This window comes from Saccopteryx leptura, chromosome 5 (genome assembly GCF_036850995.1).
Source record: "Saccopteryx leptura isolate mSacLep1 chromosome 5, mSacLep1_pri_phased_curated, whole genome shotgun sequence".
In the NCBI taxonomy this organism is placed as follows: Eukaryota; Metazoa; Chordata; class Mammalia; order Chiroptera; family Emballonuridae; genus Saccopteryx; species Saccopteryx leptura.
Window position 1 is genome coordinate 93,341,257 of NC_089507.1, and position 27,106 is coordinate 93,368,362.

The window sequence follows — 27,106 nt, forward strand, 5'->3', positions numbered from 1 at the left end:
TGCTCTGGGGGAGAATACGTTGGGCTCAGGTTTACTCTTTGGTACAAAAGATGCCTGACAATGAGGTGGCTGGGGCTGACTAGGATGGCGATAATGACAAGTTGGCAACCAAAATGAGAATAAAACAGATTTACGGCTTGAAAACCCAACCCAAACCACAGTAAAAAAGAAAAACAAGAGACTATCAATTGCCAAGGACTCCTGGGGACTTGACATCTCAGGAAATTAGGCCAACTTCTTCATATGTCTGTCTTTTGACTATATTATGATACTATAATCCTACCTTTGACAGCTGTGGAATAGTTGAATTGTGATTGATTTAAAGTCACAGAAAAAGTGCTTATCTCTAGAAATTTATTTAAAATATCACAGCTAAAAGGACGAAATATTAGTGTCTTATATTTCTAGGCACATAAATACGTATTGACTAAATAAATAAATGAATGTTTGCTCTAGCCAGGATTTTGTATCCCTAGTAAATATTTAGCTATTTTATGTGGAACAAAATTTCTAAATAATGATCAAAACACTTGAGGCACAGAGGTTAAGTAACTTGCCCGTAGTTACACAACTAGTGAGTGTAGATTACTTGTAAATTACTTAGCTAAAATTTAATTAAATAATTGCCAGTTAGTATCAGTTGCATAATACTTTTTTGGACTGTTTTGTACAATTTCTATAAAGCATTGATTAGCTTTTTGTTAATAATGAGAGAACAGAGCTGGCGCCTTAAGGTTTACATGCATCTAATATTCTGTACAACTAAATTTCTGCTTTTCTATTCAGCTCACCTTGTTAGATGAGCATCAAACTGTCTTGTACCAATTTACTGGGAATATTGCAGAACAAGTGAGAAAATGCCCAAAGCACTTTGATAATCTTACTTGTGTATGCCTGGTGATTATAATTAAAATCTGGGTGTTTTTTTTTTCTTTTTCTTTTTCTGTGAGCAGCACATAAGTGGGTGCATAGTCTTTGAAATAAGTTGATTTTTAACCTTACTATGTAGTTAAATTCAGATTAATTCAGAAATATTAGTATTTTAGAGTAGAAAAAATTGGTAATTTCCCACACAAGAGAAACTCTGACTCCTGAGATGGTTGATTCTTGGTCTGAGGTAGGACAAGAAAAGGATGAGCGAGGGCCATCCTGTTGTGCCGAAGGAAGGAGGCCGTCCAAGACTTCTGAGGACGTGCCAGAGGACAGTGGAAGGCTGCTCAGAAATGAGCCAACTTGAGCAACTGAAAAAGAGTGGCTACAATTGATTGAAACATATTGAGTATATAAAAATTTGTGGGTTCACAAATATAACGAGAAAAAGAAATAAGTAGAAAGGAAAAAAAATCTCAAAACTCATTTGTCACCAGACAAATGAGGTGACCGATGCACCAAATTAATATTCTGAAAATTGCCATTCAAGGCAAGAATGAAGGATTTATCCTGCTTTACCTGTATAGTCTCCTACATAAATTACATTTTAGAATGCCTGCAGTGTCTCAGTTGATGAAGAATAAGTTTTAATTAAGGAAAAGTATTTTAGTTATTAAATGTGGGGAAAAAATAACAGAATTATGAAATCTCAATTTTTTTTTTTATCCTCCAGTGAAATACATTATTCAGGCAACAATTATCAAAATGGATGGCAAAAGTATTAGGTGAAAGGTTTATAGGGAACTCTATATTTGAAAGATCTCGAAGTGGTAGACTATAGTATAAGGGGGAAGTCAACGTTATAATGGGATGGGAGGCAGGTAACTATCTGAGCCACCTGGTCAGTACTAGTCTCCTAAAAAGTAGGACATCAGGCATGTGCGCCTCCTTTGAGAAGCAATATGAAATACATAATATTACCTAAAACGTTCTTGCCAAAACTTAAGCTTGAATCTAATCAGACTTTAAGATCTGATTTTTCATTTCCATCCAACCAGGGACAGAGAAATAAGTTAAATGATAGCACAAGCTAACAGTCAGAAAAATCCAGAGCATGAGACATATGATAGTATCATCAATTCTGTCTCTTCAACAAAGTACTTAGCAAGAAAAAAAAAATAAGCCAGAGGAGCTTTCTGTAAAATGACATTAGGAGAAAATCAGGGAAATCTGAAAAATGGCCATGCTATATTACACGATAATAAAATAGTCTTAATTTTGCTAGGCATCATAATACCAATATTGTGGTTATGTAAGAAAATGCCCTTTTCTTTTCCTTAGCAATGCTTGAAATATTTAAGAGTAAAAAGTCATAATGCCTGGGACTTGCTTTAAAACAAATATTATAACTCTGGCACAATGTTAATGTTAAAAATCTAGGTGCTAGGAATATGGGGGCTCCTCACTATTCTCTATACATTTGCGTATGTTTAAAAGTTCTCATAATAAAATGTTGAATCAGTGGTTCGGTAAAATAAAATTACTTATGAATTAAACTCTGGGGATCAATTCAACATATAAAAAAACCTTAAAATTGTTTTTTAAAAATACTCATATATATGTAACTGTGGGATGGTTTGATAAGAACTAAAATAGCTTTTCAGATGTAATAAGGATTTTTCTTATAAATAACCCCTGTGTAGTTACAGGAAAAGGGAGAGATAAACAGGCTCTAATATTCTATTTTGGGAGGATACTGGCTTTATTCTAGTGTTCAGAGCGAGACACTGGTAAAAGCAATTTTGAAAGAAACATTATATTATAATTAAAATGCAGTTACTGTAAAATAATTTGTAGAGTAATACAAAAGTGTAAAGTGCATCAAAATTCTAGACAGGAAGAACCCTTTTATTTTATTTTTAAATAGAATTTACTGGGTGCAGGTTCAGATGTGAAACTCAGTAGAACATCCTCTGCACCCTGCACAGTGCACTCATTGCCCCAAGTAGAGTCTCGTTTGTCCCCCTTCCCCCCTTTGCCCACCCCCACCTCTCCCCAGCCCCCTTTCGCTTGGCTGTCACCACACTGTTATGTGTCTGTGTGTATATTATATACAGTGGTCCCCTCATCTGTCGCGGGGGCTAGGTTCCTGAACCCCCCCCCTATACGCGATAATCCACGAAGTAGAGACCTTATATTTATATATATTTTAAGGCTTTATAAACCTTCCCCACACTCTCACAAGCCTTTTCCACAGCTATTAACCTTTCCTACACTTACTTTGCTTATTTTACTGCAAAAATAAATAAAATAATAAATATATAAAAATACCTATATACTGCAAAATCCCGCAATATAGCAAAAAAATCCAGGATATAAAATTAGATATATACAATTTAAAAATCAATGATACACTGAGATTACAAAAAATGAACCGTGATATGGTGAGGGACAGCCATATATGTGTGTGTGTGTGTGCATATATGTGTGTGTGTGTGTGTGTGTGTGTGTGTATATATATATATATATAATACACATATATATAAAATACACATATTTTTTCCTTAATTGCTTCACATTCTATCATCCAGTTACCCAAAACCTGTTCCCTTTGACAGTTTCCAGTCTGTTCCACGTGTCCATGCTTCTGCTTCTATTTTGTTTGAAAGTTTAATTTGTTCATTAGATCCCACATATAAGTGAGATCATAGGGTATTTTTCTTTCTCCAACTGGCTTATTTTACTTAGCATAATGCTGTCCTGGCCCATCCATGCTGTTGCAAAAGGTAAGATTTTCTTCTTTTTTTACGGTTGAGTAATATTCCATTGTGTAAATGTACCACAACTTGTTTTATCCACCCGTCCACTGATGGGCACTTGGGCTGCTTCCAAATCTTGGCTACTGTAAATAATGCTGCAATGAGCATAGGGGTACATATATTCTTTCAAATTATACCTAAATTAAATAGGGTTTATATAATTCCCATAGTTAAAGCAAAATCCATAACCTACAACCTCACAATGTAGTTACTCTTGTTCAAGTGGACAGACGAGCACAGGTGCCTTCTCAGCACCAACACAACCCATGCAGCTTCCTTCACATGATCCTATTATAGCCATTTCCAAACTAAGGCTTATTTATGAGTTTAAAGGTAAGCAAACAGGTCTATGTTTAATAATGCTTCTAGTGACAAATATTTCATTCACTACTCTTGAATGACAAATGCATATTTAACTAGCTTAGAATTTTGTATGTAAACTACAGAGTTTTAGGGCATTTTAACTATAATTTTCTTTTAAGGTGAGAGGAAGGGAGATAGTGAGGCAGACTCCCCCATGCCTCTGGACTGGTATCTACCCGCCAACCTCATCTAGGGCCAATGCTGAAGTACCAACCTATATTTCACACCTGAGGCTGATACACTCCAACGGAGCCATCCTCAGAGCCTGGTGCCATGCTTGAACCAGTTGAGCCACTGGCTGCTGGAGGGGAAGAAGGAGAAGGGGGAGAGGGAGAGGAGAAGAAGCAGACAGTCGCTTCTCCTGTGTGCCCTGACCGAGTTCCTGGAACATCCAAATGCCAGGCCAATGTTCTATCCACTGAGCCATTGGCCAAGGCCATTTTAACTACAATTTAATGATTTGGGAGTTGTCTATGTTCCCAGAATCTGGCTTCTTTTACTAGAAAGTCTCGTAACAGATACCTGTTCTTGACAGATTCACCCATCACAACCATGATACAGAAAGGCCATTCTATTTTAAGTTCAGATGTTTCTGCTGTGTTCATAGCCCTGGCAATTTGGGATTGTATTATGCTGAAAACTGATATTTAAACTATAAGGAGCAGTAATTCACTTTTATATCCTTAAGAATTCTTTTTATTACAAGATTCAAACAAGAAGTAGACCTGTGGTAAAAAAAAAAATGATATGATAGGACAGGTCAGAATAATATCTGGGCCCAAATATTAGATGCTCAGGTGAAAGATTTTTTGTTCTTCCTCTCCAGGGCCTTGGCCGATCATAAATGAATGCCCAAAGCAGTAAACAAAAAGCAAACTACAACAAAAATGTTGAGAAAGAACTATTTGCCGTGATTGAAAGAAATGATGTTTATGGAGCTCCACCCAAGGACAAGCTTGGCCCTACTCCAGGGTGGGAAGAGACATTCTGATGCAGTGCAATGGCTCCTCCCCAGTCCATCTATCAGATAGGACAAAGGTCTCAAGGTCTGGGCAGTTTTAACTAAATGATTTTCTTGCTACATGTTAAAATGAAGCACAGTATTTTGCAGATGCAGCTGTAAACAGGATAAGCTTGGCAGGAGCTCAACTGAATAAGTGGAGCCAACTGTAAAGAAGAAATCAATACATAATTGACTAAATAGAGTATATGAACAATGACTAAACCTGCTGTCAGGTAGACAATGGTTGGGCTGTGAATCCTGTCTCCTCTACTTGCTGCAAGTTAATACAACTACCTTGCGACAACTATGTCTCCTATCTCCAAGTGGTGGACCCCTTCAATTCTGTTACATGTCCCTGGCCTCTCTGCATGCACACCTTGCTCTTGAGAAGGGAAGGGGATCAGCTTTCTCACATACAACATCTGAGGGTCAGAGGTGTCCTGACCCAACACAGAGCAGAGCAGGGTGCACTCTGCCTGTCTGAGGGGTGGCAGACACCTGCTGAGAACCCTGAACCTGGCATGCATAGAGATGTCAGGGCCCGATGGAGAGCGGCAGTAGCAGCTGGACCTGGTGGATATGGGAGGGAGGGAGTGAGGGAGGGAGGAATGAACGGAGGTAGGGTGGGGGTGACCACATAGCAGAAATGCCTGCTGGAGGCTGCCAGACTCCCCTTGGCAATTTCCAGATTTAGATGCAGAGGAATTGGCAGCAAGTCAGAGGTCCTGCATCATTGGGAGCTGTACACTATCCAGAATTTGCCTCTGTAGGCTGTTGGATCTGAGGATAATTCAGGTTACATGTAAATGAACAAACCAGTTGGTAGGGAGGCCACACGGAAGCTCCGTAGGTTTATTTATGTTGTATTGATTTGACTATTCTAAAACTAAATTGAAATTAGAACTGCTTCTGATTTGGAGACAAAGTTCTCATTTGCGAAAGTGTTCTGGCATTTTATAGTAACTCACATATAGCTATGAGCCATGGAGGATGCAGGCAGCGAGAGCAAACACTATGCCTTCTCTTTGTGGAGAGATATTGGCTGCCTTAAGAAACACCCACTAGAGTTTTTATAAATAAAACATAGAGAAACACCCCGGGGGAGGGCAGTTTCCCCCTCTGGTATGAAAGGAATTAGTGTAGTGGATAGAAAAAGAAGCTGTGTATAAAACCCTCTGGAGTGTAGCACAGGGTTTTCACCCTGGGGGTCTGAAAATACCAAAGATTGCAAATCCAGTCTTGAGACCCCAGGGGGTGTGTCAGGAGGGCGCTGTCTCACAAGTTTAACCCTTAGGTTGCAACGTGGTTTTCAAGTGTGTATAATCTTTTCTATATAAATGTATACTCAATAATGCATATATAAATAAGGGTAAATACCGATGGTTACTTCCTTCAACTCCTACATAGGTGAAGAACAATGAAAGGCAGAAGAAAGTGAAACAATGAAAGGCAGAAGGTTACAATGTAAAATGGGATAGTGAATTAGGTAACAGTCTCTTTTAGATCAGAAGGATTCTATCTTTTTCTGATCCAGACTTCTCATCTGGATTGGGGTTCTTAATTTTACTTATTTATTTTAGTCAGAGAGAAACAGACGGACAGACAGGAAGGGAGAGAAATGAGAAGCATCACTTCTTTGTTGTGGCACCTTAGTTATTCATTATTGCATTCTCATATGTGCCTTGACCGGGGGCCTGGGGTGGGTTTGCTCCAGATGAGTCAGTGACCCCTTGCTCAAGCCAGAGACCTTAGGGGCAAGCCAGCAACCATGGTGTCATGCTGATGATCCCATGCTCAAGCTGTGGACCTCGTGGTTTTGAACCTGAGTCTTCAGCATCCCAGGCTGATGATCTATCCACTGCACTACCACCTGGCCAGGCATAGGGTTCATATTAGGGATAAGATGTCTATCCCTACCTAGGCAGAAAGCACATGCGCAAAGTGTCCAGTTTTGTGGGGGTGGAGGGCGGTGCTCCATGGAAATCCCTGTGATCACCATTGCCTCTCAGTAGAGGTGTTTGGCAATAACAGAGGACCTGCCCCAGACCTACCAAGGGCTGGAGATTAATCAGTTACATACCCACTGGTCGGGAACTCTTTCAGTTGTTTTAACTGTCCTGACCATTGATATAGGACACTCACTGTGGCTCTAATTACTTTTATCCATTTCGGAAAAACAAAAAACAGTCAAGAGTGATTGTGTTGCTGAACTATTGATATTCTGATCCTATTTTTATTCTTTTACTCCTCAGAAGCTTGCTATCATATATATTTTTGGCCTTAAAGCTACAGAAGTACAGCATTTTTGTGAGCTAGACAGTGATATAAAATGCTTATATGTTTTAACGCCTGCTTTATTCATTTCTGAAGCTTGGGTTGCATGAGACTGTTTTTCTATTAGAAGCTGCATGACTGAACTATCATTTCTGTTGGGTTTCTGACACACCTATCAGGCAATCATCCCCTAAGGTTTTCTTCTGCACACTTTCTTTCTTTCCTTCTCTCCCTCCCCTCCCTGCCCCTCTACTACCCTTCCATTCCTTTCCTCCCTTCTTCCTTTCTTTATCCATTCCCTTCTTTCTTTCTGTAGGGGGAAAGTTAAAAATACAATATAAGGTTCACCCTCCCTCCACCCCCCCACCCCTGCCATGTTGCCTGAGGTGAGAACATATATTAAATAGATTACAAATGAATAGAAAGATCCATCTTAATTTATTCTGAGATGATATGAAAAGAGGCATGTTCAATGTAATTTGGCTGTGGAAAATCTCCACAAATAAGACATTCTTGGTTTTAAATATAAATGTATAACATATTGAAATTGAAATATCAAATACAATGTTGCTATTGTTCACAGTGTAGAGATGCCACAAAGAATGCCATAAGCAGTTTAACCTAAACAGTATCCCATAGACCATACAAAACACCAGAAGCAGAAGGCCAACCTTTCCAAGCAGGAAGTGGACAGAGATAATCCAGTCAGGCCTGTGTATAAGGAGAGAACAGATGTGCTTCTTAAATATCTTCCCCAATATATTATACATTTCAGCCTGAAACATTTTGTTCATTGACATAGCAAAGCACTTCCTATTTAGTGCTCAATACTCGAATTTTATTCATTTATACTCTACTTTGTTTAAAATCTTTGAATAGCTACAATAGAATTGAGATGATGTTCAAATCTCATTCCTTCTACCTCTGTAACATTTGATCAAATGAGCAAAATTTCCTCATCTGTAAAACAGGAATCCATCTTAGATTGTCTGCCCATGAAGACTGCTCTGGTGAACTAAAAGGTCTGAAAAACATATAAATTATAAAGTGTTACACCTGTGAGACACCATCAAAGGGCTAGACACCTCCGGGATTGTGGGTAGTATTGGGGATGATGTCACTGTTGGGCTCTACTCAAGAACTGAGGACCTTTTGTCTGACCAGGTGGTGGTGCAGTGGATAGAGCCTTGACCTGGGACATGGAAGACCCAGGTTTGAAACCCAGGGGTTGCCAGCTTGAGTGTGGACTCATCTGGCTTAAGAATGAGCTATCAAGCTTGAATTTGACCATGATCCTATGGTTGCTGGCTTGAGCAAGAGGTCAATGGCTCAGCTGGAGCCCCCTGGTCAAGGCAGGTATGAGAAGCAATTGATAAACAAGTGACATAACTAAAAGTCGATGCTTCTCGTCTCTCTCCCAAAGGAACTGAGGACTTTCAAAGACATCTATGATCCTGAACACATTGCTTTCACATGTGGAATGACCTTTCCAGTGGCCCTCAGTGCCCAGGAAGTCCCTTTTAAATTGCCTAGAATGAGAGAGAGACAAATGAGACAGAAAACACAATTTGGTTTTAAATCAAAAGTTATGGTTTTATTTTTAATTTTAATATATCAGAAAAAAATATTTCTTTTAATGTCATGAAGTAAGCACTTGAAAATAACAATTCCAACATTGCTGTGATTTGCTCTGTGAGGCTTATATGGGTGAGCTATCTGCACATAGTCCTGGGGCTCAAAGAGGCTGAGTCTTCCAGTGGTTTTCAAGCAACCTCCTGCCTGAACGTGCCCAGGCAGGCGGACCCAGCTGAAACCGGCACGCCTGGGCGGCTAGCAGGCTACTCCTGCAGCGTTCTTGATTCCTGTCCACTGGGAGAAAAAGTCTCTAGTGCCACCAAGCATTGGGAAAATAAGTTTTAAAAGCCAGCATGGGTCAGGACCCCCCTCTCCCCCCATCCTGACCTAAATGAGTTGCAAATATGGCTTAGAGTTCTGATTGATGGGACATTTATTTAATTTAACCAGATGCTTCAGGAGAAGTTTACTATTGTATAATGTAGTTTTGAGTTTGTGTTTCCAGTGAAGTGTATCTGATTGTAAGATTTTTTTTTTGCCTGCCCTGAGTCCAAACGCAGTGTGCTCCCATTGTCTGCCTCTTCAGTGCTAGAACTTTCTTTTTTAAAAAAAAATGTTAATTGGAGATTAAGGGAAGCCTGGAAATTCTCTTTCCCCTTTCTGTGAGTCCTGAATTTTCAGTGTCTGAGGATGGGGAAAGTAGCTTGATACAATAGGCTTGTGAGTATTGTGTGATGCTCTGCACACGTGTACTTCATTGGCTTCTAGCCGTGGGTTCTGACATTGGCTCGTGATGGCTTATAGCTCTCACAATGGGGATTCAAGAAAATGCTATACCTGCACCGACACCTGTTTGGCTTAAGTATAAGGTACCAGCATACAGAGGCTGTGGTTCACTGGAAAACTGGGACCTAACACTTCCTACCGATTGTTGGCACAAAATATAGTAATGCTGCTTTTATCAGCTCTCACTTTCCCGTGGTGCATTCTTAGCAAAATCTCTTAATGGTAATGGGCCTGATGCACAGTCAAGTCTGGTATATAAATACAAAAGGGACAGAAGAATAACTTTAAAAAGTTACAGGAGACAGTCACTCACAGCGTAAACATAGGCTCTACTATCATCCTTAATCATAACAAAATACACTGCTCACAACAATTAGGGGACACTGTATAGCTTCATATCCATTTTGAAATATCCTCTAATTTTTGTAAGTATATTATGGAACATAGAAAGAATGGACGACTGGAAAGGTCTGGGCTTTCATCATGATATTCTCAAATAATTGTATTTTTCGGGATGGAAACGTTTTTGGGGAAATAGGTGTCAAAAAGAGACAGACACAGACCAGGCACATACAACTCAAAACACAGGACTCTGTGAGGCAGTCAATGTGATCTCCTCACTCTCCTAACAGCTCTCTTGAATCAGCATGTGGCCAATCCAACAACAGTGTTAAAGAATCATTAACTAAACTGGAAAAAAGCCCAGTAGTGTGGGAGCTGACTCGGTTGTGACACATAGTTGCTGTGTAGAGGCTGTTCTACCAGAATAAAGAAAAGATAGTAACCTGAGCGTGACTTTCCCAGGTAATTCAGCAGTCTGGGAATAAAGCCAGACTCCTGGAATATTCTACTCCAGTGAAATTGACTTCAGGCTATTTGTTATTCTGATATGACAGGTTTTATCTCATCATGAAGATTTCACATCTGATTTTTAAATTCTGTGGGTCTCTTTCCTAGATGTGATCTTTTATTTAATTCTACAAAAACCTCACTCAAATGATGTTTCTCACTCAGTCCAGAGCTTCATTTGCAGAGGCGAAGTAACCAATCAATGTTTTCCCCTTCAGCAATATATACCTTATGTACTGTCCCTCCCCTGATTTTTGTAATGGAGTGATTAGAAAGATGGGAGTACATTACTTAAATAATAACCTCAATATATGACTCATTGAATACTTTGGCCTGGCACTGGATATGAATTGTATAATAGTTGCTTTTCTCATTAGTAAAGCTAGAAAGGTCTAACCTCCTGCTCTACGAATATAGCATTTCTCACTGGAATGCTTTTCATTGCAAACTCATAGGCTTGGGTTGATGCTCAGACCTAGTGTATCAAATTGTATGTACTTATATATGAAATAAAGATATGTTACTTTTTTTTTTTCAATGCAGGAATGTTTTCATCATACTGTAATTGGAATGCAGTGAAAAATCTTCAATAGAGAGATAATTGATTGCAGCATAGTGGGGCAGCTATAGAAACTTGCCTGCCCAAGATTTTCTGGAATGTTAACTGACAGCAGGATTATCTATGTGGCAGTCTATTCTCTGGTAGTTCTCAGATTTGCCATGGGCTAGTAGTGATCCAGCTTCCTACCTTGATAGAATTAAGCAGTTAAGCTGAGATGTTAAAAAATATTGTACTGAACTAGTAATACCAGAATTATTTTTAATGTGTGTTTCTTCTCCTCTCATGATAAACATTAGAAATGCCTTTAGATATATTTAGCTAATTTTAAAAATATTTATTATTCAGCTTGTAAACAAAAATTCTAAATTATCTCACAAGTGAATGCAAGTATGAACCTGCATCAAATTGAAAGTGCTTGGAAATCACTTAGAGTCTAAGGTTTCTGCTCACTTCCTTCCTCTAACCTGCATGAAAGGATCAATGATAAATCAGTGGCTTCAATAATTAAATCCTATCAACCAGATGAGCCCCAACTAGTCCTTCAATTAAACTCAAGTCAGCTGCTTTCGACCTTTCCCTTATTTTAATTATTCTGCTTATTTTCTGTTATAAGGGGACAAAAAGGTAGTATTGCACAGTATCATGTATTTTCAAAGCTCAAAATAACATTATTTGCATTGTAAGGATCTATTAGTTGTTACAGCAGGATCTATCTTCTCAGCTCCTGTCAGCTTTTGCCCTAATAATAATACATTCCTCCATCAGATGTTTCTTACCGACGAACCAATGTTAAGACATAATAAACTGTTCACAATAATTTAATACAGATGTAATAGCTTCCCTCCCTGCAAACACTCCGCCCCCATCCTGGTCTATCAGTCATGACGTGGTATCCATGGATTCTTTGTTCATTGTTCAAACCATTCACACAGAATGGAATAAAACTTTATTCTTTTAAATTCCACACTTAAACGAGATGCTAAGAAAGCCCTTGTCATCTCTGACAGAGAAGCGTAGCAGCTCTGTTTCATGAATGACAGCACAACTAAAGCTAAAATAATATAAAAATAATTTGAAAAAATCCCTTTTACTGTACACTCTCAAAGAAAGCAAGAAAGATAAACAACAGTCTCTTTTCTGCTAGTCAGAAATGTGTTTCTATTTATTTGGGCTTTGAAGTTCAGTGTACCCCACTTCTGTGTGCATATGTGTGTGGCTCTGTGTGTATAATCTATGTAGTGTAGCAGCCCCTAAACTTTCAACTAGTTTGTCTAATCATTAAGCTACTTAACCAATTAGAAGACTATTATATCACATTGAACAACTTTACATAATTGTTTCTTTGAAATACTAGGAATGTTTACACATTTATTTGGCTTGTAAAGGACTGAAATATTACCAATAATATATTAACTAGCATTTTCTTTTTAAAGAATATGGCTCTTAATAAATTGATTTTCTGAGTTCCGGAGCAAAAGTCCCTTTTAAAAAATTTCTGAAGCTGACTTGAAGCAGGAAGAATGTCTTCTGCTTTGGCCAAAAATATGACGTGTGTTTCGTATCATTTAAAATTTGAAGGGTAAGTCTATAGGGGGCCCTTTGTTGTCAACTGTTCCAGCCAAAATTTCCATGAAGTGTTTGTTGAAGTATCTCCACTTGACCAGCAGAGGGCACTTTACACACCTCTGCATTGCTTAGGGAGCAAATGCAGATGATGCAGAAACACAGTGTTCACCCAATATCAGGAAGAGCCCTGCAGATTTCTTTTTGAAATTCACAAAAATATAGAAAATATGGACTGTACCACAGGGTTTCATGTGAAAAGTTATGAGAAGGTGTGGAGTCAAATAGGAGGGGTACACATTGTACAGGTCTTCGGCTCACGTCTTCGCCCCGTTCGCAGCTCAAGAATGGTACGGAGCTGAGCCTTGTTCACATGTAGGGCAGAATCCATTTTCCAATCATTCGGTTGGGTTTTATCTTTTCTATCCCATAGTTACTCTTCTTTTCAAAAGCCTGGGGCACCTGAACCAAGGATAATGCGTCATATCTCATTTAAGAGTAGAAACTACTGTGAGAACTCTCAGAAATGCTCTGAGCTGGAGCTGCTTCTTTGCGCACTGAGCTGCGTAGCTCCCACCCTCCCAGCGGCAGCCGGGAAAATACGGTGCCCCATTTGGTTTTGGAGAACTCTCTAGCCTGAGGCTGTGCTGTTTGGAAAAACACCCATTGAAATATACTTGTTTACATCTGTTTTTATATAAGCGGTGATTTAGACATCTTTTCTCATGGGGGCTACAATGACTAACCTTTATTTAAAAGGCTTTAGTTTTTGCAAAAGCATTAATGTCATAGATATATACCCTGTGTCTCATCCATCTTTATCTATTCTATTGGCTCCCGTTTTGTGTCAAAAAGCTTAGAAAGGATTGTGTGTGCATGTGCTCACACAGCTTTTTCAGGAAACTCCTTTCGTCCTCAGAGAAATATCTCACTTAGTAAATACTTTTCATACAGTGTCAATAGCCTTTGTTTGCCTTCTATTTCTCTCTCTCTCTCTGCCTCTGGCTCACTTTTGCTCTCATTTGTCTTAAAGTTGACAGATAAAGAGGGAATGGAGTCTTCTAGCAGCGGTCCTTTGAGATAGAGGTACACTCAGTGAGTCCTCACCCAAAAAGGATCATTAACTTACTGGGTTAAGTCAACCTAATTATCCCTAAGCTGCCTTGGGTTTTGTGTTTGCTCACGTGTTTTGTTTTAGCTGCACCATATGTGATTCCTTGTGCCATTTTCTTTTGTCTATTATTTTTCTTGATGACCCTGAGCTATGGCTTCCTCCTCAGTTCCACTATTCAGCCTTCGTGGCTTTCCTCATCTTGCCGATGTAGGCCTCAAAGAAGAAGTGGCAGAAGAGCACAAGGTAGCTGAGGTACATGAGTGAGGACCAGAAGACGTTCTGAAAGTGAGAGTGACACTGGTCATGCTGCATCCAATAGAAGACCAAGTAGTTAATGACACAGCCCATCAGCATCTGAGTGATCTGGGACAAGGTGATGAACATGGCAAACTTCCGGGAAACTCGGAAACCCGCTGCTCGCAAGGCATAGTAAGAGTACATCACGGCATGCACGCCATAGTTCATAGTCATGAACCAGCCACCCCCGGCAACCATGTCCTTGTAGGAGTACCAGGAGTACAGGAGCACAGTGATGTGGTGATACCAATGCAGGAAGATCAGCTTCTGCTTCCTCAGAATAATGAATATTGTATCTCCTGAAAGACAAACGAGGGGAAGAATGGACATGAGCCCCTGGGTGACGACATAGTGATATTTTATGTTTTTGTACGAAAAGTAGGTATCTTGAAATAGCCCTTGAGATTGAGATGGGCTGGGTCAGAATCCTGGACTGGTATTACTACCTCTGTGACCTTGGGCAAGTTATTTATTCTCTCTAGTTTCCAGTTTTCTCATCTGTAAAATGAGGATAATAATAGTAGCTTGTAATTGTCTGAGAATTAAATAAGATTATCAATAGACCCTTTTAGCACTTGGTAAGAACTCAATCAATGTTACTTTCAGGAGGATGTTTTATACAAAGCCTTACTAATTTTTGATCTGGAAATCATGTTGTCTGATGTTCAACTCCACCAGACATTTTAAGAAATGCCACTTGGAAGAGTCAAGTGGTTTGTCTCAGATCAGTTCTCAATCCAGAGAAACAGATTAGAATTTAAGTGCTTAGGCCCCTCTGGAGTAGTAAACTGTTTCTCTGTGGTACATGGCAAGGGGATGCCTTAAAAGCATATCTTTCTAAGCTTCTTGTAAAATGTGACACCTTAATACATATATGGCAATTAGAAAGGTAAAATTCAAGCAAAAGGCAAAAACAGAAAAAGAGAACAAAGCTCATCTTCTACCACACTTGATGAAGAGGGCAATAGGAATATTTTATTAAACCAATGAATCAAGAGATAAAAAATTGAGGCTGACATACATTTTTATAGAATTAACCTTGAAATAGCTCTCCCAGAGCTATTAGAAATTTTATAAACACTATATTCTTGAAGAAAAGGACTACTGTTTCTAAGGTGGGGAATTTATATTACAGAAGCTAGAATTATCCTCAGGGAGGTAGATGTTTGTTTCTCTCTGCAACGAATTCTCTGAGAAGTCTAGGAATTCTGAAAAATATATTGTAGAGCACATGTAAAAATGAATAAAGAACAAATACAACCAATTCCATGAACAAATACAACAAAAAAAGGGAAGAGACATTGGGATGTGGGACAGAAAGAAGGTTCATTCAGGCAAATGCTTTATTCTCTTAATTTTTATTTTCTATTGATCGACTGATTGACTGATGGGGGGAGAGAGACAGGAAGGGAGAGTGATGAGAAGCATCAATTCGAGGTTGTGACACTTTAGTTGTTCATTGCTTCTCATATGTGCCTTGACATGGGGAGCTCCAGCCGAGCCAGTGACCCCTTGCTCAAGCCAGAGACCTTTAGCTTCAAGCCAGCGACCATGGGTTCATGTCAATGATCCCATGCTCAAACTGGCAACTCCACACTCAAGCCAGTGACCTTGGAGTTTCGAACCTGGGACCTCAGTGTCCCAGCTTGGTGCTCTATCCACTGCACCACCACCGGTCAGGTGCTTCATTCCCTTTCTTATCTTTACGGTTCTTAGATATGGTAAAAACCAACACCCTTCATGACCTTTGGTGACCTCAAACTTGACTTCTTTCTGTATAACAAGGAGAACTAGGTAGTCTCTCTTTTCATTCTGAAATTTAATAAGGTACAAGGGGAATTGGTACTTATACTTCAAGAGTGCCCTAAAATATCTGGCACAAGAGAAAAGGTCAAAGAATGCTGGACCTTGGAAAGACGGTTATTGTTGGAATATGCCTATAAATATCAGTCAGGCTAATAATGATCCACTGATGGTAACTCTGAGTTGTATACTTAAGGGATAAAACTTGTGTTAGGAGACTTGGGTCTACTTCTTAGTGTTAAACTGTGCTATTGGGTGTGGCTGTCAAAGGTCTGCTGTTCCTATGTACTTACTACTTTGGGCCTCCCTTTCTTCCACAGATGATCATGCAGGAACAATTATTCTGGCCCAACTTTGTTCTCAGTGTAAAGAAGGTAAAAGTCCAAAGAATTGTATGTTGAAAACAAATTTAGTTCTACACAATATCCAAACCCATTGTAATAAATATTATTTGCCACAAAGTAATAACTATTTCAATCTTTTAAAGTCTTATAGATTTAATTTTAACCCTATCATCAGTTTTATATGTATAGTTCTGAAATTGAACATTGCTTTGTGATTTTTCTAAGTGTGTGTGTGTGTGTGTGTGTGTGTGTGTGTGTGTGTCCTCAGGCTTGGTTTGAAACACGGTAGGTGTTCCATTTAATATGGGGCAGTTGGGGTGAAGGACATGTCATGAGACTTTCAAAATAAAATTAATTTGATTTGTTTAAGGATTTATTTTCAGAACAGCTATGCAGGATAATATATGAAGTAATGAAGATGAGGATCTTTCAAAAATGGCCCTGGAGCCTCTCAGGAGTACCACTCCAATGCCATATTAAAGTTACTGTTCTCCCAAAAGGCTGCTGACCCAGAGAATGATAGTTTCCCTCTGGTGACGGGAAGCTGGTTCTGGAAGGGCTCCCTGAGACCTCCCATAGTTCTTTTGATATTGCACTTGAGATGCAGCAGCCACACCACTCTAGCAAGTAACAATTGTTTTTTTCCCTTCTGGGAAACCACATATCATATTTTGTATTTTGATTTGTCAGAAGCTATGGTATTTACAGCCTTGATCAAAGCTACAGTGTCCTAGACATGCAAATTAAAGATACAGACTGTGTACGTGCTGTTGGCCAACTAATCTTTCTCAGCTAAAAGTCCAGTTGGCATTATGGAAAGCAGTTTGGCTAAGTGTAAAGTATTTGGGACTTTTGACTTTGGAATGTTTCAGCCATGTCCCATATTTCAGCTGCCACTGGTGTGCGTTCTCTTTAGTATAGTCTTTCTAACCTTTGACTCAGCTATTTTCAGTCAAGAGCCAGCCTGTAGGCAGGGCATGGTATTTCATACCTAAGTGTCCCTTCAGCATTTGGAGAATCCTGGTGGGGGGTGTGGGTGGGCGTGCGGCAGGGCACACAGCCACCAGAGTAGCTCTGTGTGTGGCTTGTCACAGACTGTTGTGCTTCTCTTCACAGAGTGAGCTGGATCTCCGCTGAGTCAGAGTTTAAAAAACAAAGACAAGCTCAACTAAGCAAGGACCTAGACTCCGAGCAGATGTTTCCAAGTTTTAACAAAACCCAATCTCAGCAGGTTTGAATATAATTCAAACAGTAGACACTCCAGGATTTTGGCACACAAGGCAGGTTGGTGGTTCTCTTCCTTGCACTTGTTCTAGTAGACTGTAACCCTATAAACTCACTGAAATGAGCTCATTGATTTCTGCTGAAACAGAATGCCTGTCTTGCTATTAAGAGTTTAGTGAAGGGGGAACAGTGAGATAGTGTTTAACGGGTGGAGAGTTTTAGTTGGGGAAGATGAGAAAGTGATGGAGAAGGGTAGTGGTGATGACTGTATGATTGCAAATGTTTTTCATGCTGTAATCCCGTACATGTAGAAATGGTAAGTTTTATGTATATTCTGTCACAGTAAAATAAAAAAAGGTTAGTGAAAACTGTAGGTATGCGAGTTTTGGGGAAAAGATAGAGTTTCAGTATTGAACATGGAAGAACTACTATTTTTTTCTCATAAGAACTTTTCTTTTTGGTATACATAAGGAAATCTACAACCTTAAGAGTATTAAAAAACAGAACTCAGGACCTAAAGATAAGAAATGTTCTACATAATCCAAATGGATACATTTTTATTAATTAAATGATAGTGTAGCAAGGTTTTCCAAGAGCAAAAATCTGGGAAAGACTTTAACTTCCAAACAAATGTTTGCTAAGCCAGGGCTGGGTGGGTTGCCTACAAGACCCGCATGGCATTGACTTTGGATCTGTTTTGATGAGGCATTTTTCCTTGGGAAGGCCACTATCAAATGAGTTCCAGAATATTTGAAAGAAAATTAAGTCATATTTAATAATTGAAAACAGGTACTCAAACCATGACAATATCTGTATAATGGTTTGAAACTACATGAATAAATTTTTTAGAAGATTTTACCTACTCATTTTAGAGAGGGGAAAGAGAGAAAGAGAGAGAGAGAGGGGGGGGGGAGGAGCAGGAAGCATCAACTCCCATATGTGCCTTGACCAGGAAAGCCCAGGGCTTCAAACTGGCTACCTCAGCGTTCCAGGTTGATACTTTACCCGCTTCACCACCACAGGTCAGGCCTCCATGAAGAATTTGTGTCACTAACTAGCCTCATTACGAAATTGTGCCAAGATTAGGATTTTATTTTCTTCTAACTCTTTAGCCCATTGCCAACACTTCCATCCTATATTTTAATAATGAGGGGATGAATTGTTTGATAACCAACCTACAAACTACTGTGGTAAGTGAGGAATTCAACAGGAAAGGGATTACCAAATCAATGGCACAAGGAACTGGAGTCTGGCTCCTTTTGGGCTCAAGAGGGAAGACCCTATGTTCAATTATAATGTCTGCATTGGGGAGTAGGTTGTGACAATCTTAGGCCTAGATTAAATTAAGACAGGGCAATTAATTAGCATCATCAGGACCAACACTTTAACAAGCCAGAGGATGAGAGCATGGATATCTGTGAGGCTGCACTAATAGTCTAGGATTCTGAACTCTGTCTGACATCCTAAACCCTTGATTTCAATCTGGAACAGAAGTCATGGGGGCAGAGAGCATCGGTCTAGTCATGTCTTAGAAGGAAAGTGACTGCTATAGACAGCTTGGAGTGGCTCTTCAATAAATTATTCCTTCAAAAGGCAGAAGGGACTGTTCTTATTTTATTTATTGACTTTAAGAGAAACAGAGAGACAGGAACATCGATCTCTCCCTGTATGTGCCCTGAGCGGGGATGGAACTGAAGCCCTCAGCACCTTGGGATCATGCTCCAACCAACCCAGCTATCCAGCCAGCGCTAGAAGAGACCGCTTTTATTTTCAAGTCCCTCAAACAGAATCGGAGAAAACTCAGGACACAGAGAAGCTGCCTTTGCAGGGTAAAGACACTTCTAGAAACAAAGACTGAGGCGGCTCCTTTGCAATTTGAGGCTTCAGAGCATTGAAGCACCATTTCTGATCAAGAAACATTTGTTGAGGGTAGTAAGGTAATGTAAATTGTTAAAGTTTTCAGAAATGGCATGTAGGCGGGTTAGACGTTTCATGCATTTACTGCATTCATATACCTGCAGTTAGTTTTTTACCCCAGAAGATAGGGGAATTAATAAAGATTCTTATTATACAGTATAAATTAAAAGTCAGTGGGTATATTATTAATTATATATGAATTTATTTTAAAGAAAATGCCACAAACCTCAGGGGTAAAGAAGACATGCTCACATTCTCAGACTAGATTGAAACCATGTGACCTAACTCAGAAACTATGAATCTAAGTAAAAAATGAATCACTATGAAAGAAATATATTATCTACAAATAAAAACAAAAAAAATATTCTCATAGAATTTTTAAATTCCTGAAAATATAGTTGCAGACGTTTAGGCATTGTCTGTAGCTCTAGGTTTAAAGAAATCCTTCTCTGGCCTAAGATTCTGCACCAATTCAAATATAAAATACAGCTTTACAAAATTCACATTACAGACTTCTTTTTGGATAAATTAGCCATTCCATTCTAGCCCCTATTAATGCGTAACCTCTGGTAGGTGCTTAATATAAATTGAATGAATGAATGAATGAATGAATGAATGAATCCATACCAATGCATTTCACTTTAAGACTACACAGGCTCCCACACAAAGCAATTAGGACCCGTCTTTGTACTCTTGTCCCTTACTTAAGAAAAGTTTTCAGAAAAAAGATTTCTTGTATTGCTCTTCCCTTGTCTTTGACCTGGGAAGATAAAATCAAACCAACTGCCAGCTATTTGTAGGCAGCAGGTATATGGCACCCAGTGGAAAGAGAGTAGGTTGTTGACACACATATCAGAGAGACCTTGTGTCATCTGTGAATAGGCACAGGACATGAACTAGCATCACCTTACAGGAAGACTGTTGCTATCTTATAATGCAGGCGGCTTATAATGGAATCAAACTTCCAACCTCCTTTTTAGGGAAAACAGGAGAGGGAACACAATCTGTAAATAAATAATTATTTTTAATTTAATAGATACAGTTCTTAATTTCAGATAAAAAATTAAGAAGACCAGAAGATGGCTAGGTTTTCCCTAAGGATATGAGACAGTGGCCAGCACTGCTTATGGATGAGCTCAGAGCTTATTATCACCAGCGGATCCCTTTCTCTGGCAATAAAGATATTTCCCTGGGGAACTACACCCATGTCAAATCATTGCCACTTATTTTTTCACTATTGCTGCTATCCTGTGCCATTAAACAGTTGAAGAAAAAAATCTTCAGAATCCACAAATATAACCACCATTTTCTAAAATTAGTTTCTAGAAGGTAAACTACATTCCTCTCCAAGGCCCGTCTCTTTGATGATTAAATTCAAACACCACCAGAAACCAACCCTTAGTATTTGATAATGAGAATATGAGGATACTCAAATGAAAAGCTTCATTTCCTAGTCAGAATCCTAACTCCAGAAATGGAAGTATGCTTTGGTGTGGGACTTGGAAATAGTTGTGTTGCTAATTTTTCTGCATATTCTAATATGCTAATGGGCCAGAGGGAAGGGGCTGTGTATATTTTATAGCCCCCCTGGAAGTGTATATACAGTAGTGCTTGGAAAGCTGCTTGTCCTATGTAAAGTATTCAGCTCTTCATATACACACGGTACAATTACGTAAACGGAGGGAGAGAGGGGATAGAGAAAAAGATAGTGGAAGTTAGTCATTAATTGTAACTTTCCTGCAACCAACAAAACAGGACCTTCAAATCATTTATTTTTAAATAAATATTGTGGATAGATAGCTATAAAGGGGGTGAGGGAGGAGGAAGTGGAAGGAGAGAAGACACTCACCTAGTTCAGGTGCTTTGCTTAGCACAAATGCATAAGCCCAGAATTTGCTGACAGGTCCATTGTAAAAACTCTGGTCACAAACTGAATGCTTCAGGCCTTTGGTCATCAAAATGTACACCATATAAGCACCAGTTCGAAGAGCACCGAATATACTTCATAAATGAAAAGAGAAAAGAAACAACATTTAGGAAAATAATTTCACTTCTGACCCTAATCATACTTAGAAGGCTACCTACTATTGGACAAATAGGCACAGATGTACCATAATTTGCATTTATCCAGAAGCATCTTTGAATGTTCTGTGAACAAGAGTAATAAAACTCAGGGCTTTATTCTGAAGAGAATATATCACTTATCCTTCATCCAGGGCAGGATCTCATGAAGAAATCTGGTGACTGGCCCTGGACAGTGGCTCAGTGGATAGAATGTCAGTGAAGCATATGGATGTCCCGGGTTTGATTCCCAGTCAGGGCACATAGGAGAAGTGACCACCTGCTTCTCCTCCCAGTCGGTGGCTAGATTGGTTCGAGTGTGGCCCTGGGCACTGAGGATAGCTTCATTGGAGCACAACAGCCTCAGATGCTAAAAATAGCTCAGAACTTGAGCACTGGCCCCAGATGGGGTTGCTGGGTGGATCCTGGTCTGGGCATATGCAGGGTCTACCTCACTATCTCCCCTCCTCTTACCTAAAAAAAAAAAAAAAAAAAAAAAAGGTCTGGTGACCTCTAAGTTTCAGCTTAAGAATTTTAAGGATGAGATAAGATTGGCTGAAAACTCTTGGAATTGTCTCAATTTTGTCCAATTCCAATTATTCTCCAATTCCCCCTTGCTCTATTCCTTGAATCCTCTTTTTATTCCTTTTGGCCAGCTCTTCCTCTGCATCTGGATGGCCCTGGCCTCCTTGGCTTCTTCTTGGTCTAAACGCAGCAGCCTCTAAACCATTTTCCATTCTCCAACACATCTTTCTCTCAGAAGCTAGAAATAGGCTCCTTCAAGGCTTGGCTCCACCATCATTTCCTCCAGGAAGCTCATTCAGGTTCACTCTCCTGAGCTCACCAGAACCATGTACTAATGCTGCTCAAACACTGTTCTGCAATGCCTGGTCATGTGTTTGCCTCCATATAGGCATCAACCCTCCAAGACTGTTGAAAAAGTTAAAGACTGTCAGGAAATAAACTGACAAAATTTTTATCAAGGACCTGTTTAGGAAACAAGAGAGCTCTGCAATGTCTTGAGCACAGGGATGTAACCTGAAGTGAGAAAGGACTTAGCAACTGGAACATGTGGTCTCCATATGACTGAACCCCTTAGGCACATGTCTCAGAGGATGTAAACCACACGCATGACTAAAGGAAAAGCTGGCTGACTGGGGAGATGTGCTTGCCTATCCTTTTTCTGGTAGTATTCCCTTCTAGGTTCTAGAAGTCAGGAAATAAACTAGTGAACCATTATTGAAATGAGTAGCAGCGTCTCCAAATTGGGAAATAGCTTTTGTTTCTTTTCAGAGGCACCACCTTTCAGTTTAAATGTCTTAAGAGTTGCTCCAGAATAAATCATTCCACTAGGCTATCCTGTTCATAAACATACATTCACCACTAAAACAAAGATCAACTTTACATAGAACCAAGATAATGGAGTTGATTTCCTAGCAACTGCCTATTAAGTTGGGACTTTGTTAAATAGCTTCTTTAATAACTGACAGCCTACATTAAATGAAGTTACTCTTGCCAACATTTAAAAGGATCCTGTACGGAATTATTGGTTTCATTTTATACTTGCAGATCCTACTTAATCCTTCAAGTGGCATCCCACAGCACTCAGAATGAAACCGCCGCCTCACCACAACCTACAAGGCTGTAATGGCTCCTGTCTCCAGTAGTTCCACCCGTACCTCCTATGATTCTCTTCCTGCGCACTGTGAGCTAAACATTCCAGCCACTTCAGATCTGATCTGTTTTCTGTCTCAGGATCTTTGCCTATATTTCCTCTTACAGATCTTTCTTCTCATGTTCACCCTGAGACTTGTCTCCTCCTCACTTCTTTATTTCAAAAAATGCCCCCTCCTAATAGAACGACCTTAGTCATTTTAGTCAATAAACTGTCCTGATTTAGGAGTGGGGAGTTGAATTTTATTGGTGAAGTCAAGTAATGGAGATTTTTCTGTCTTATCTGAATTTACTTCATGTTTTATCTTTACTTTACCAGATAATGGCTAAGTTTTATTATGAAATCACCAGGGTAAGGCTATGAGCACACTGGGCACTTGGAGTAGTATGAAAATAGGAATATGGCATCTCCACTGGGCAACCACTGGGCACAGCTGATACAGTTGGTTCCCTACTCAAGAGCCAAGTCCCTTCCTCCTTCTCTATATTAACAGAATCCTGATTTAGTTCAGGTTCTCCCAACTCACGATTCTCCAAAGGAAGTTGATCATATCTTCAATTTAGGAATAAATCTTAATTGCTTAAACAAGTGTTAGTAATCCCGTTTCCCTTACCAATTTTTGTTATAATGGGCAATGACCAATTCTAGCCAATATGTTGTGAGGAGAGGGCTGGTTGGGTCTTTGAGGAAAGGTTTAGTGACTCTTTACCAGGTGTTACCTGGGAGTGCAGCAGTCATCATGCAACAATGAGGAGCTACCTTGATAACAAAGCTAACTCAGAAAGGATGGAAAAGCAGTCCTTCAAGATGTGACTATGCTGCAGAATTTATGGATTGTTCAGTGACCTTATCTCAAGACTTCTTGTTTTTGAGATAAAGCTTCTGTATTGTATAAAAGCATTTGTACTTGCAGCCCAAAGCATCCCAGCAGACACAACACCCAAGATTTGATGTTCAGTAGACTTTTGAACACTAGTTGACATTTTGTGGCTATAAAATGCCTCTTGTCATAGGTGCTGCTGGTGAACTACTTACTACATCAATTATCTGCGATATATGAAAATGACTTTTATAAGAAATGATGACATCAGATCATTTACAACAACATGGATGGACCTTGATAACATTATACTGAGTGAAATAAGTAAATCAGAAAAAACTAAGAACTATATGATTCCATACATAGATGGTACATAAAAATGAGACTCAGAGACATGGACAAGAGTGTGGTGGTTACGGGAGGGGGGAGGAGGGGAAAGATGGGGTGGGGGGAAGGGAGGGGCACAGAGAAAACCAGATAGAAGGGGACGGAAGACAATTTGACTTTGGGTGATGCATATGCAATATAATCAAATGTCAAAATAACCTGGAGATGTTTTCTCTGAACATATGTACCCTGATTTATCAATGTCACCCCATTAAAATTAATAATAAAAAAAATAACTGACACAAAATAGAGAAAAAATTAAAATGAACATTTAAGAGTATTTCCACCATACAAATTTTAAGAATAAAGTTTTGAAAAAAAAAAAGAAAATGACTTTTATACAAACTAAAAGTAAAGAAACACACAGACAACACACTCTGAACATGTATCAGTCTCTCATTAGCCCCAGATCTACGGTTTTTTGCAACCATCAGCACATTTTACAGAGCATGTCTCTCCCTGTCAACTGCAGCCAAACATCCCCAGGAAGCAAAGTCCTTCTTCTACTATGTTTTACTCTTAGACTGTGTGCTTCACACATGATCAGAGTATATCTTTGGAATAGTTATTAGGTTTTCATCTCAGGTCACAAAAATCACTGTAGTTTACACCCAATTTCTTAAGTACCAGCACAGTTTAACTTATTCTTTCAATTGCTAAAGATTTATTGGCACTGTCATAGATGCCAGGGTGACAAGCTTCAATAAGCCAATTCTGCTACTGGTGCTAGTGGTGGTCCTGGGAGACTTCAGAAGAAGTAGTATTTGAGTTAGGCACAAATAGGTCTTCAAGTGTGAGGATTAAGGGGTGAGAAGGTCATTTCAAAGCATTTGACACTTGAAAGTTTAGATAGCATGGTGATCCACAATATTGCTGACAATAAGAATGTAGCACAGATCATTGTCCCACATCTGGACATAAGCCTCACTCCCTCAACTCTGAACAATGAGGCTGACTCAGAACAGAGCACAGCGCATTTCTCAGGGAAACGGTCGGTGCCAGCCATCGGGTTTACGTGCCTGTGGGCAAAGCCGCTTTGTTGGGATGTGACAATGCTACCACTGGGGAGCCATCGGGGGGCTGTGTGGCCAATGGGATGATTGTTATCTGTGGGATGCCAATAGCTCTGCCCCTGGCACATTTCAGCCAGTGGACGCTTTGAAACCATGTGGCTTTTTATTATAACGGCACCAGGCCCTTAGACTGTGATACTTTACCAAAATATAATTTAAGGGAAGTGACATTTTTCCTTTCTAAGTTGCATTAACTTGAGAGATACTGTGATGCAAGAGACAAACATGCAGCTCCTGTTCTGCTACCCCCAGTCCTTATTTCTACTCATGGCAGATACCGGTACTCATGGCTAACCAACCTTTTTTTTTTTTTTTTTTTTGAGAGAGACAAGAACATGGAGCTGCTCCAGTATGTGCCCTGACCCAAGAATTGAACTGGCAACCTTTGCGCCAGGACGATGCTCCAACCAGCCAAGCTATCTGGTCAGGCTATTGATTGATTTTTAGAGAGACATGCGGAGGAAGGGAGAGACAGGGGAGGGGACAGAGAAGCATTTATTTGTTGTTCCACTCACTTGTGCATTTATTGGTTGCTTCCTATGTGTGCCCTGACGGGGATCAAACCTGCAACTTAGTTGTTTTGGGGCGATGCTCTTAACCGACGGAGCTAACCAGCCAGCACCAGCTAACCAATCTTGACACTCTTTGTGGCCATGCCTGGACTTAGCATCAAAGTTCTCAACCTCTCCAGGCCACTATCAACAGATCAGCGTTGCAAGCTCCAGTCACAGTGCTCTCACTTACTAGTTTCATGACTGAGCAAATTACTTAACTCTCTTAGTCTTTCTTCATCTGAAATGGTAATCATATTTAACTTGCAAATTACTTCTATAAATTTTGTAACAATAAAGGCAGGCAGAAAAAACCAATATAGGTAGGTAGTTAATTAGCATAAAGTCTCTGATATATAGGTGCAGAATATATGTTTTTATTAATTATTATTATTTTATTACTATTTATTGTTATCATTGCTGCTTTACTTGATTGGTCCTCCACTGTCAATACTCATCTCATCTCCTTGTGTCAGATAAGAGAGGCAAAGGTAAATTAAAAGCCTAGGAAACTGATAACAGGATTAGATTTACACTGATGATTATTATCCATGTTATTAAGTGTTTTATTGTTAGGTGTTTGATTTCATGAGCCAACTTTTCACAAAAATAAGTGACAGCTACCAAGTTCATAATATGATATGAAATGAACACTTTTCCATAGAACATCTTGAAGGAGAGACTGTTGGTATAGGAAAACATCTGGTTCATATGAAATTTATCTTCTGCTCAAATGATAAAGATTATTCTAAATCTAGGGTCTCAAAGACCCACCGAGGGTCTGAGCCACTACGTTTAATGAGGGTTTAATGAGGGCAGATGACTACTACATCACATGCCTCTCCCAGCTGTAAGGTCACACCGGTATCCTTTGTTTAGTGTTAGGTTTTTGTTTTGTTTTGTTTTTGGAAGAAATACATCATTTTTCTTGTCAAAGCCTAGTTTTGATGATAACAGTTAATGGGATAGGTTGCCAAACCATACAGGTTTCAATTGTACAACTCAACATGACCTACACACTGTGTCATGCACCCCCTGCCCCAAACAAAATCTTTCCATCCCCACCCCCTTTTGCTCCCCTCCCCTCCCTCCACTCCCCGCGGCCCTCTAGCTGTGGCCACCCTGTTGTCTGTATCTATGTGTCATGTATATGTGTTTTTTAGCTAATCCTTTCAT

The 27,106-nt window shown here is 39.5% G+C and overlaps 1 protein-coding gene across 5 annotated transcripts in view; it reads right to left on the reverse strand.

Annotated features, from left to right (window-relative positions):
- Positions 1–9,451: 9,451 nt before the first annotated feature.
- The window catches only part of ELOVL6 (ELOVL fatty acid elongase 6), a 164,163-nt gene continuing 146,508 nt past the window's right edge, over positions 9,452–27,106 (reverse strand). For all 5 annotated transcript variants that reach the window (XM_066384595.1, XM_066384594.1, XM_066384592.1 and 2 more), the window contains 2 exons: positions 21,213–21,364; positions 9,452–14,374 (listed from right to left, as the gene is read on the reverse strand). In XM_066384595.1, the coding sequence (XP_066240692.1) occupies positions 13,950–14,374; positions 21,213–21,364 (577 nt within the window). In that variant the 3' untranslated portion in view covers positions 9,452–13,949. The remainder of the gene's footprint in view (positions 14,375–21,212; positions 21,365–27,106) is intronic.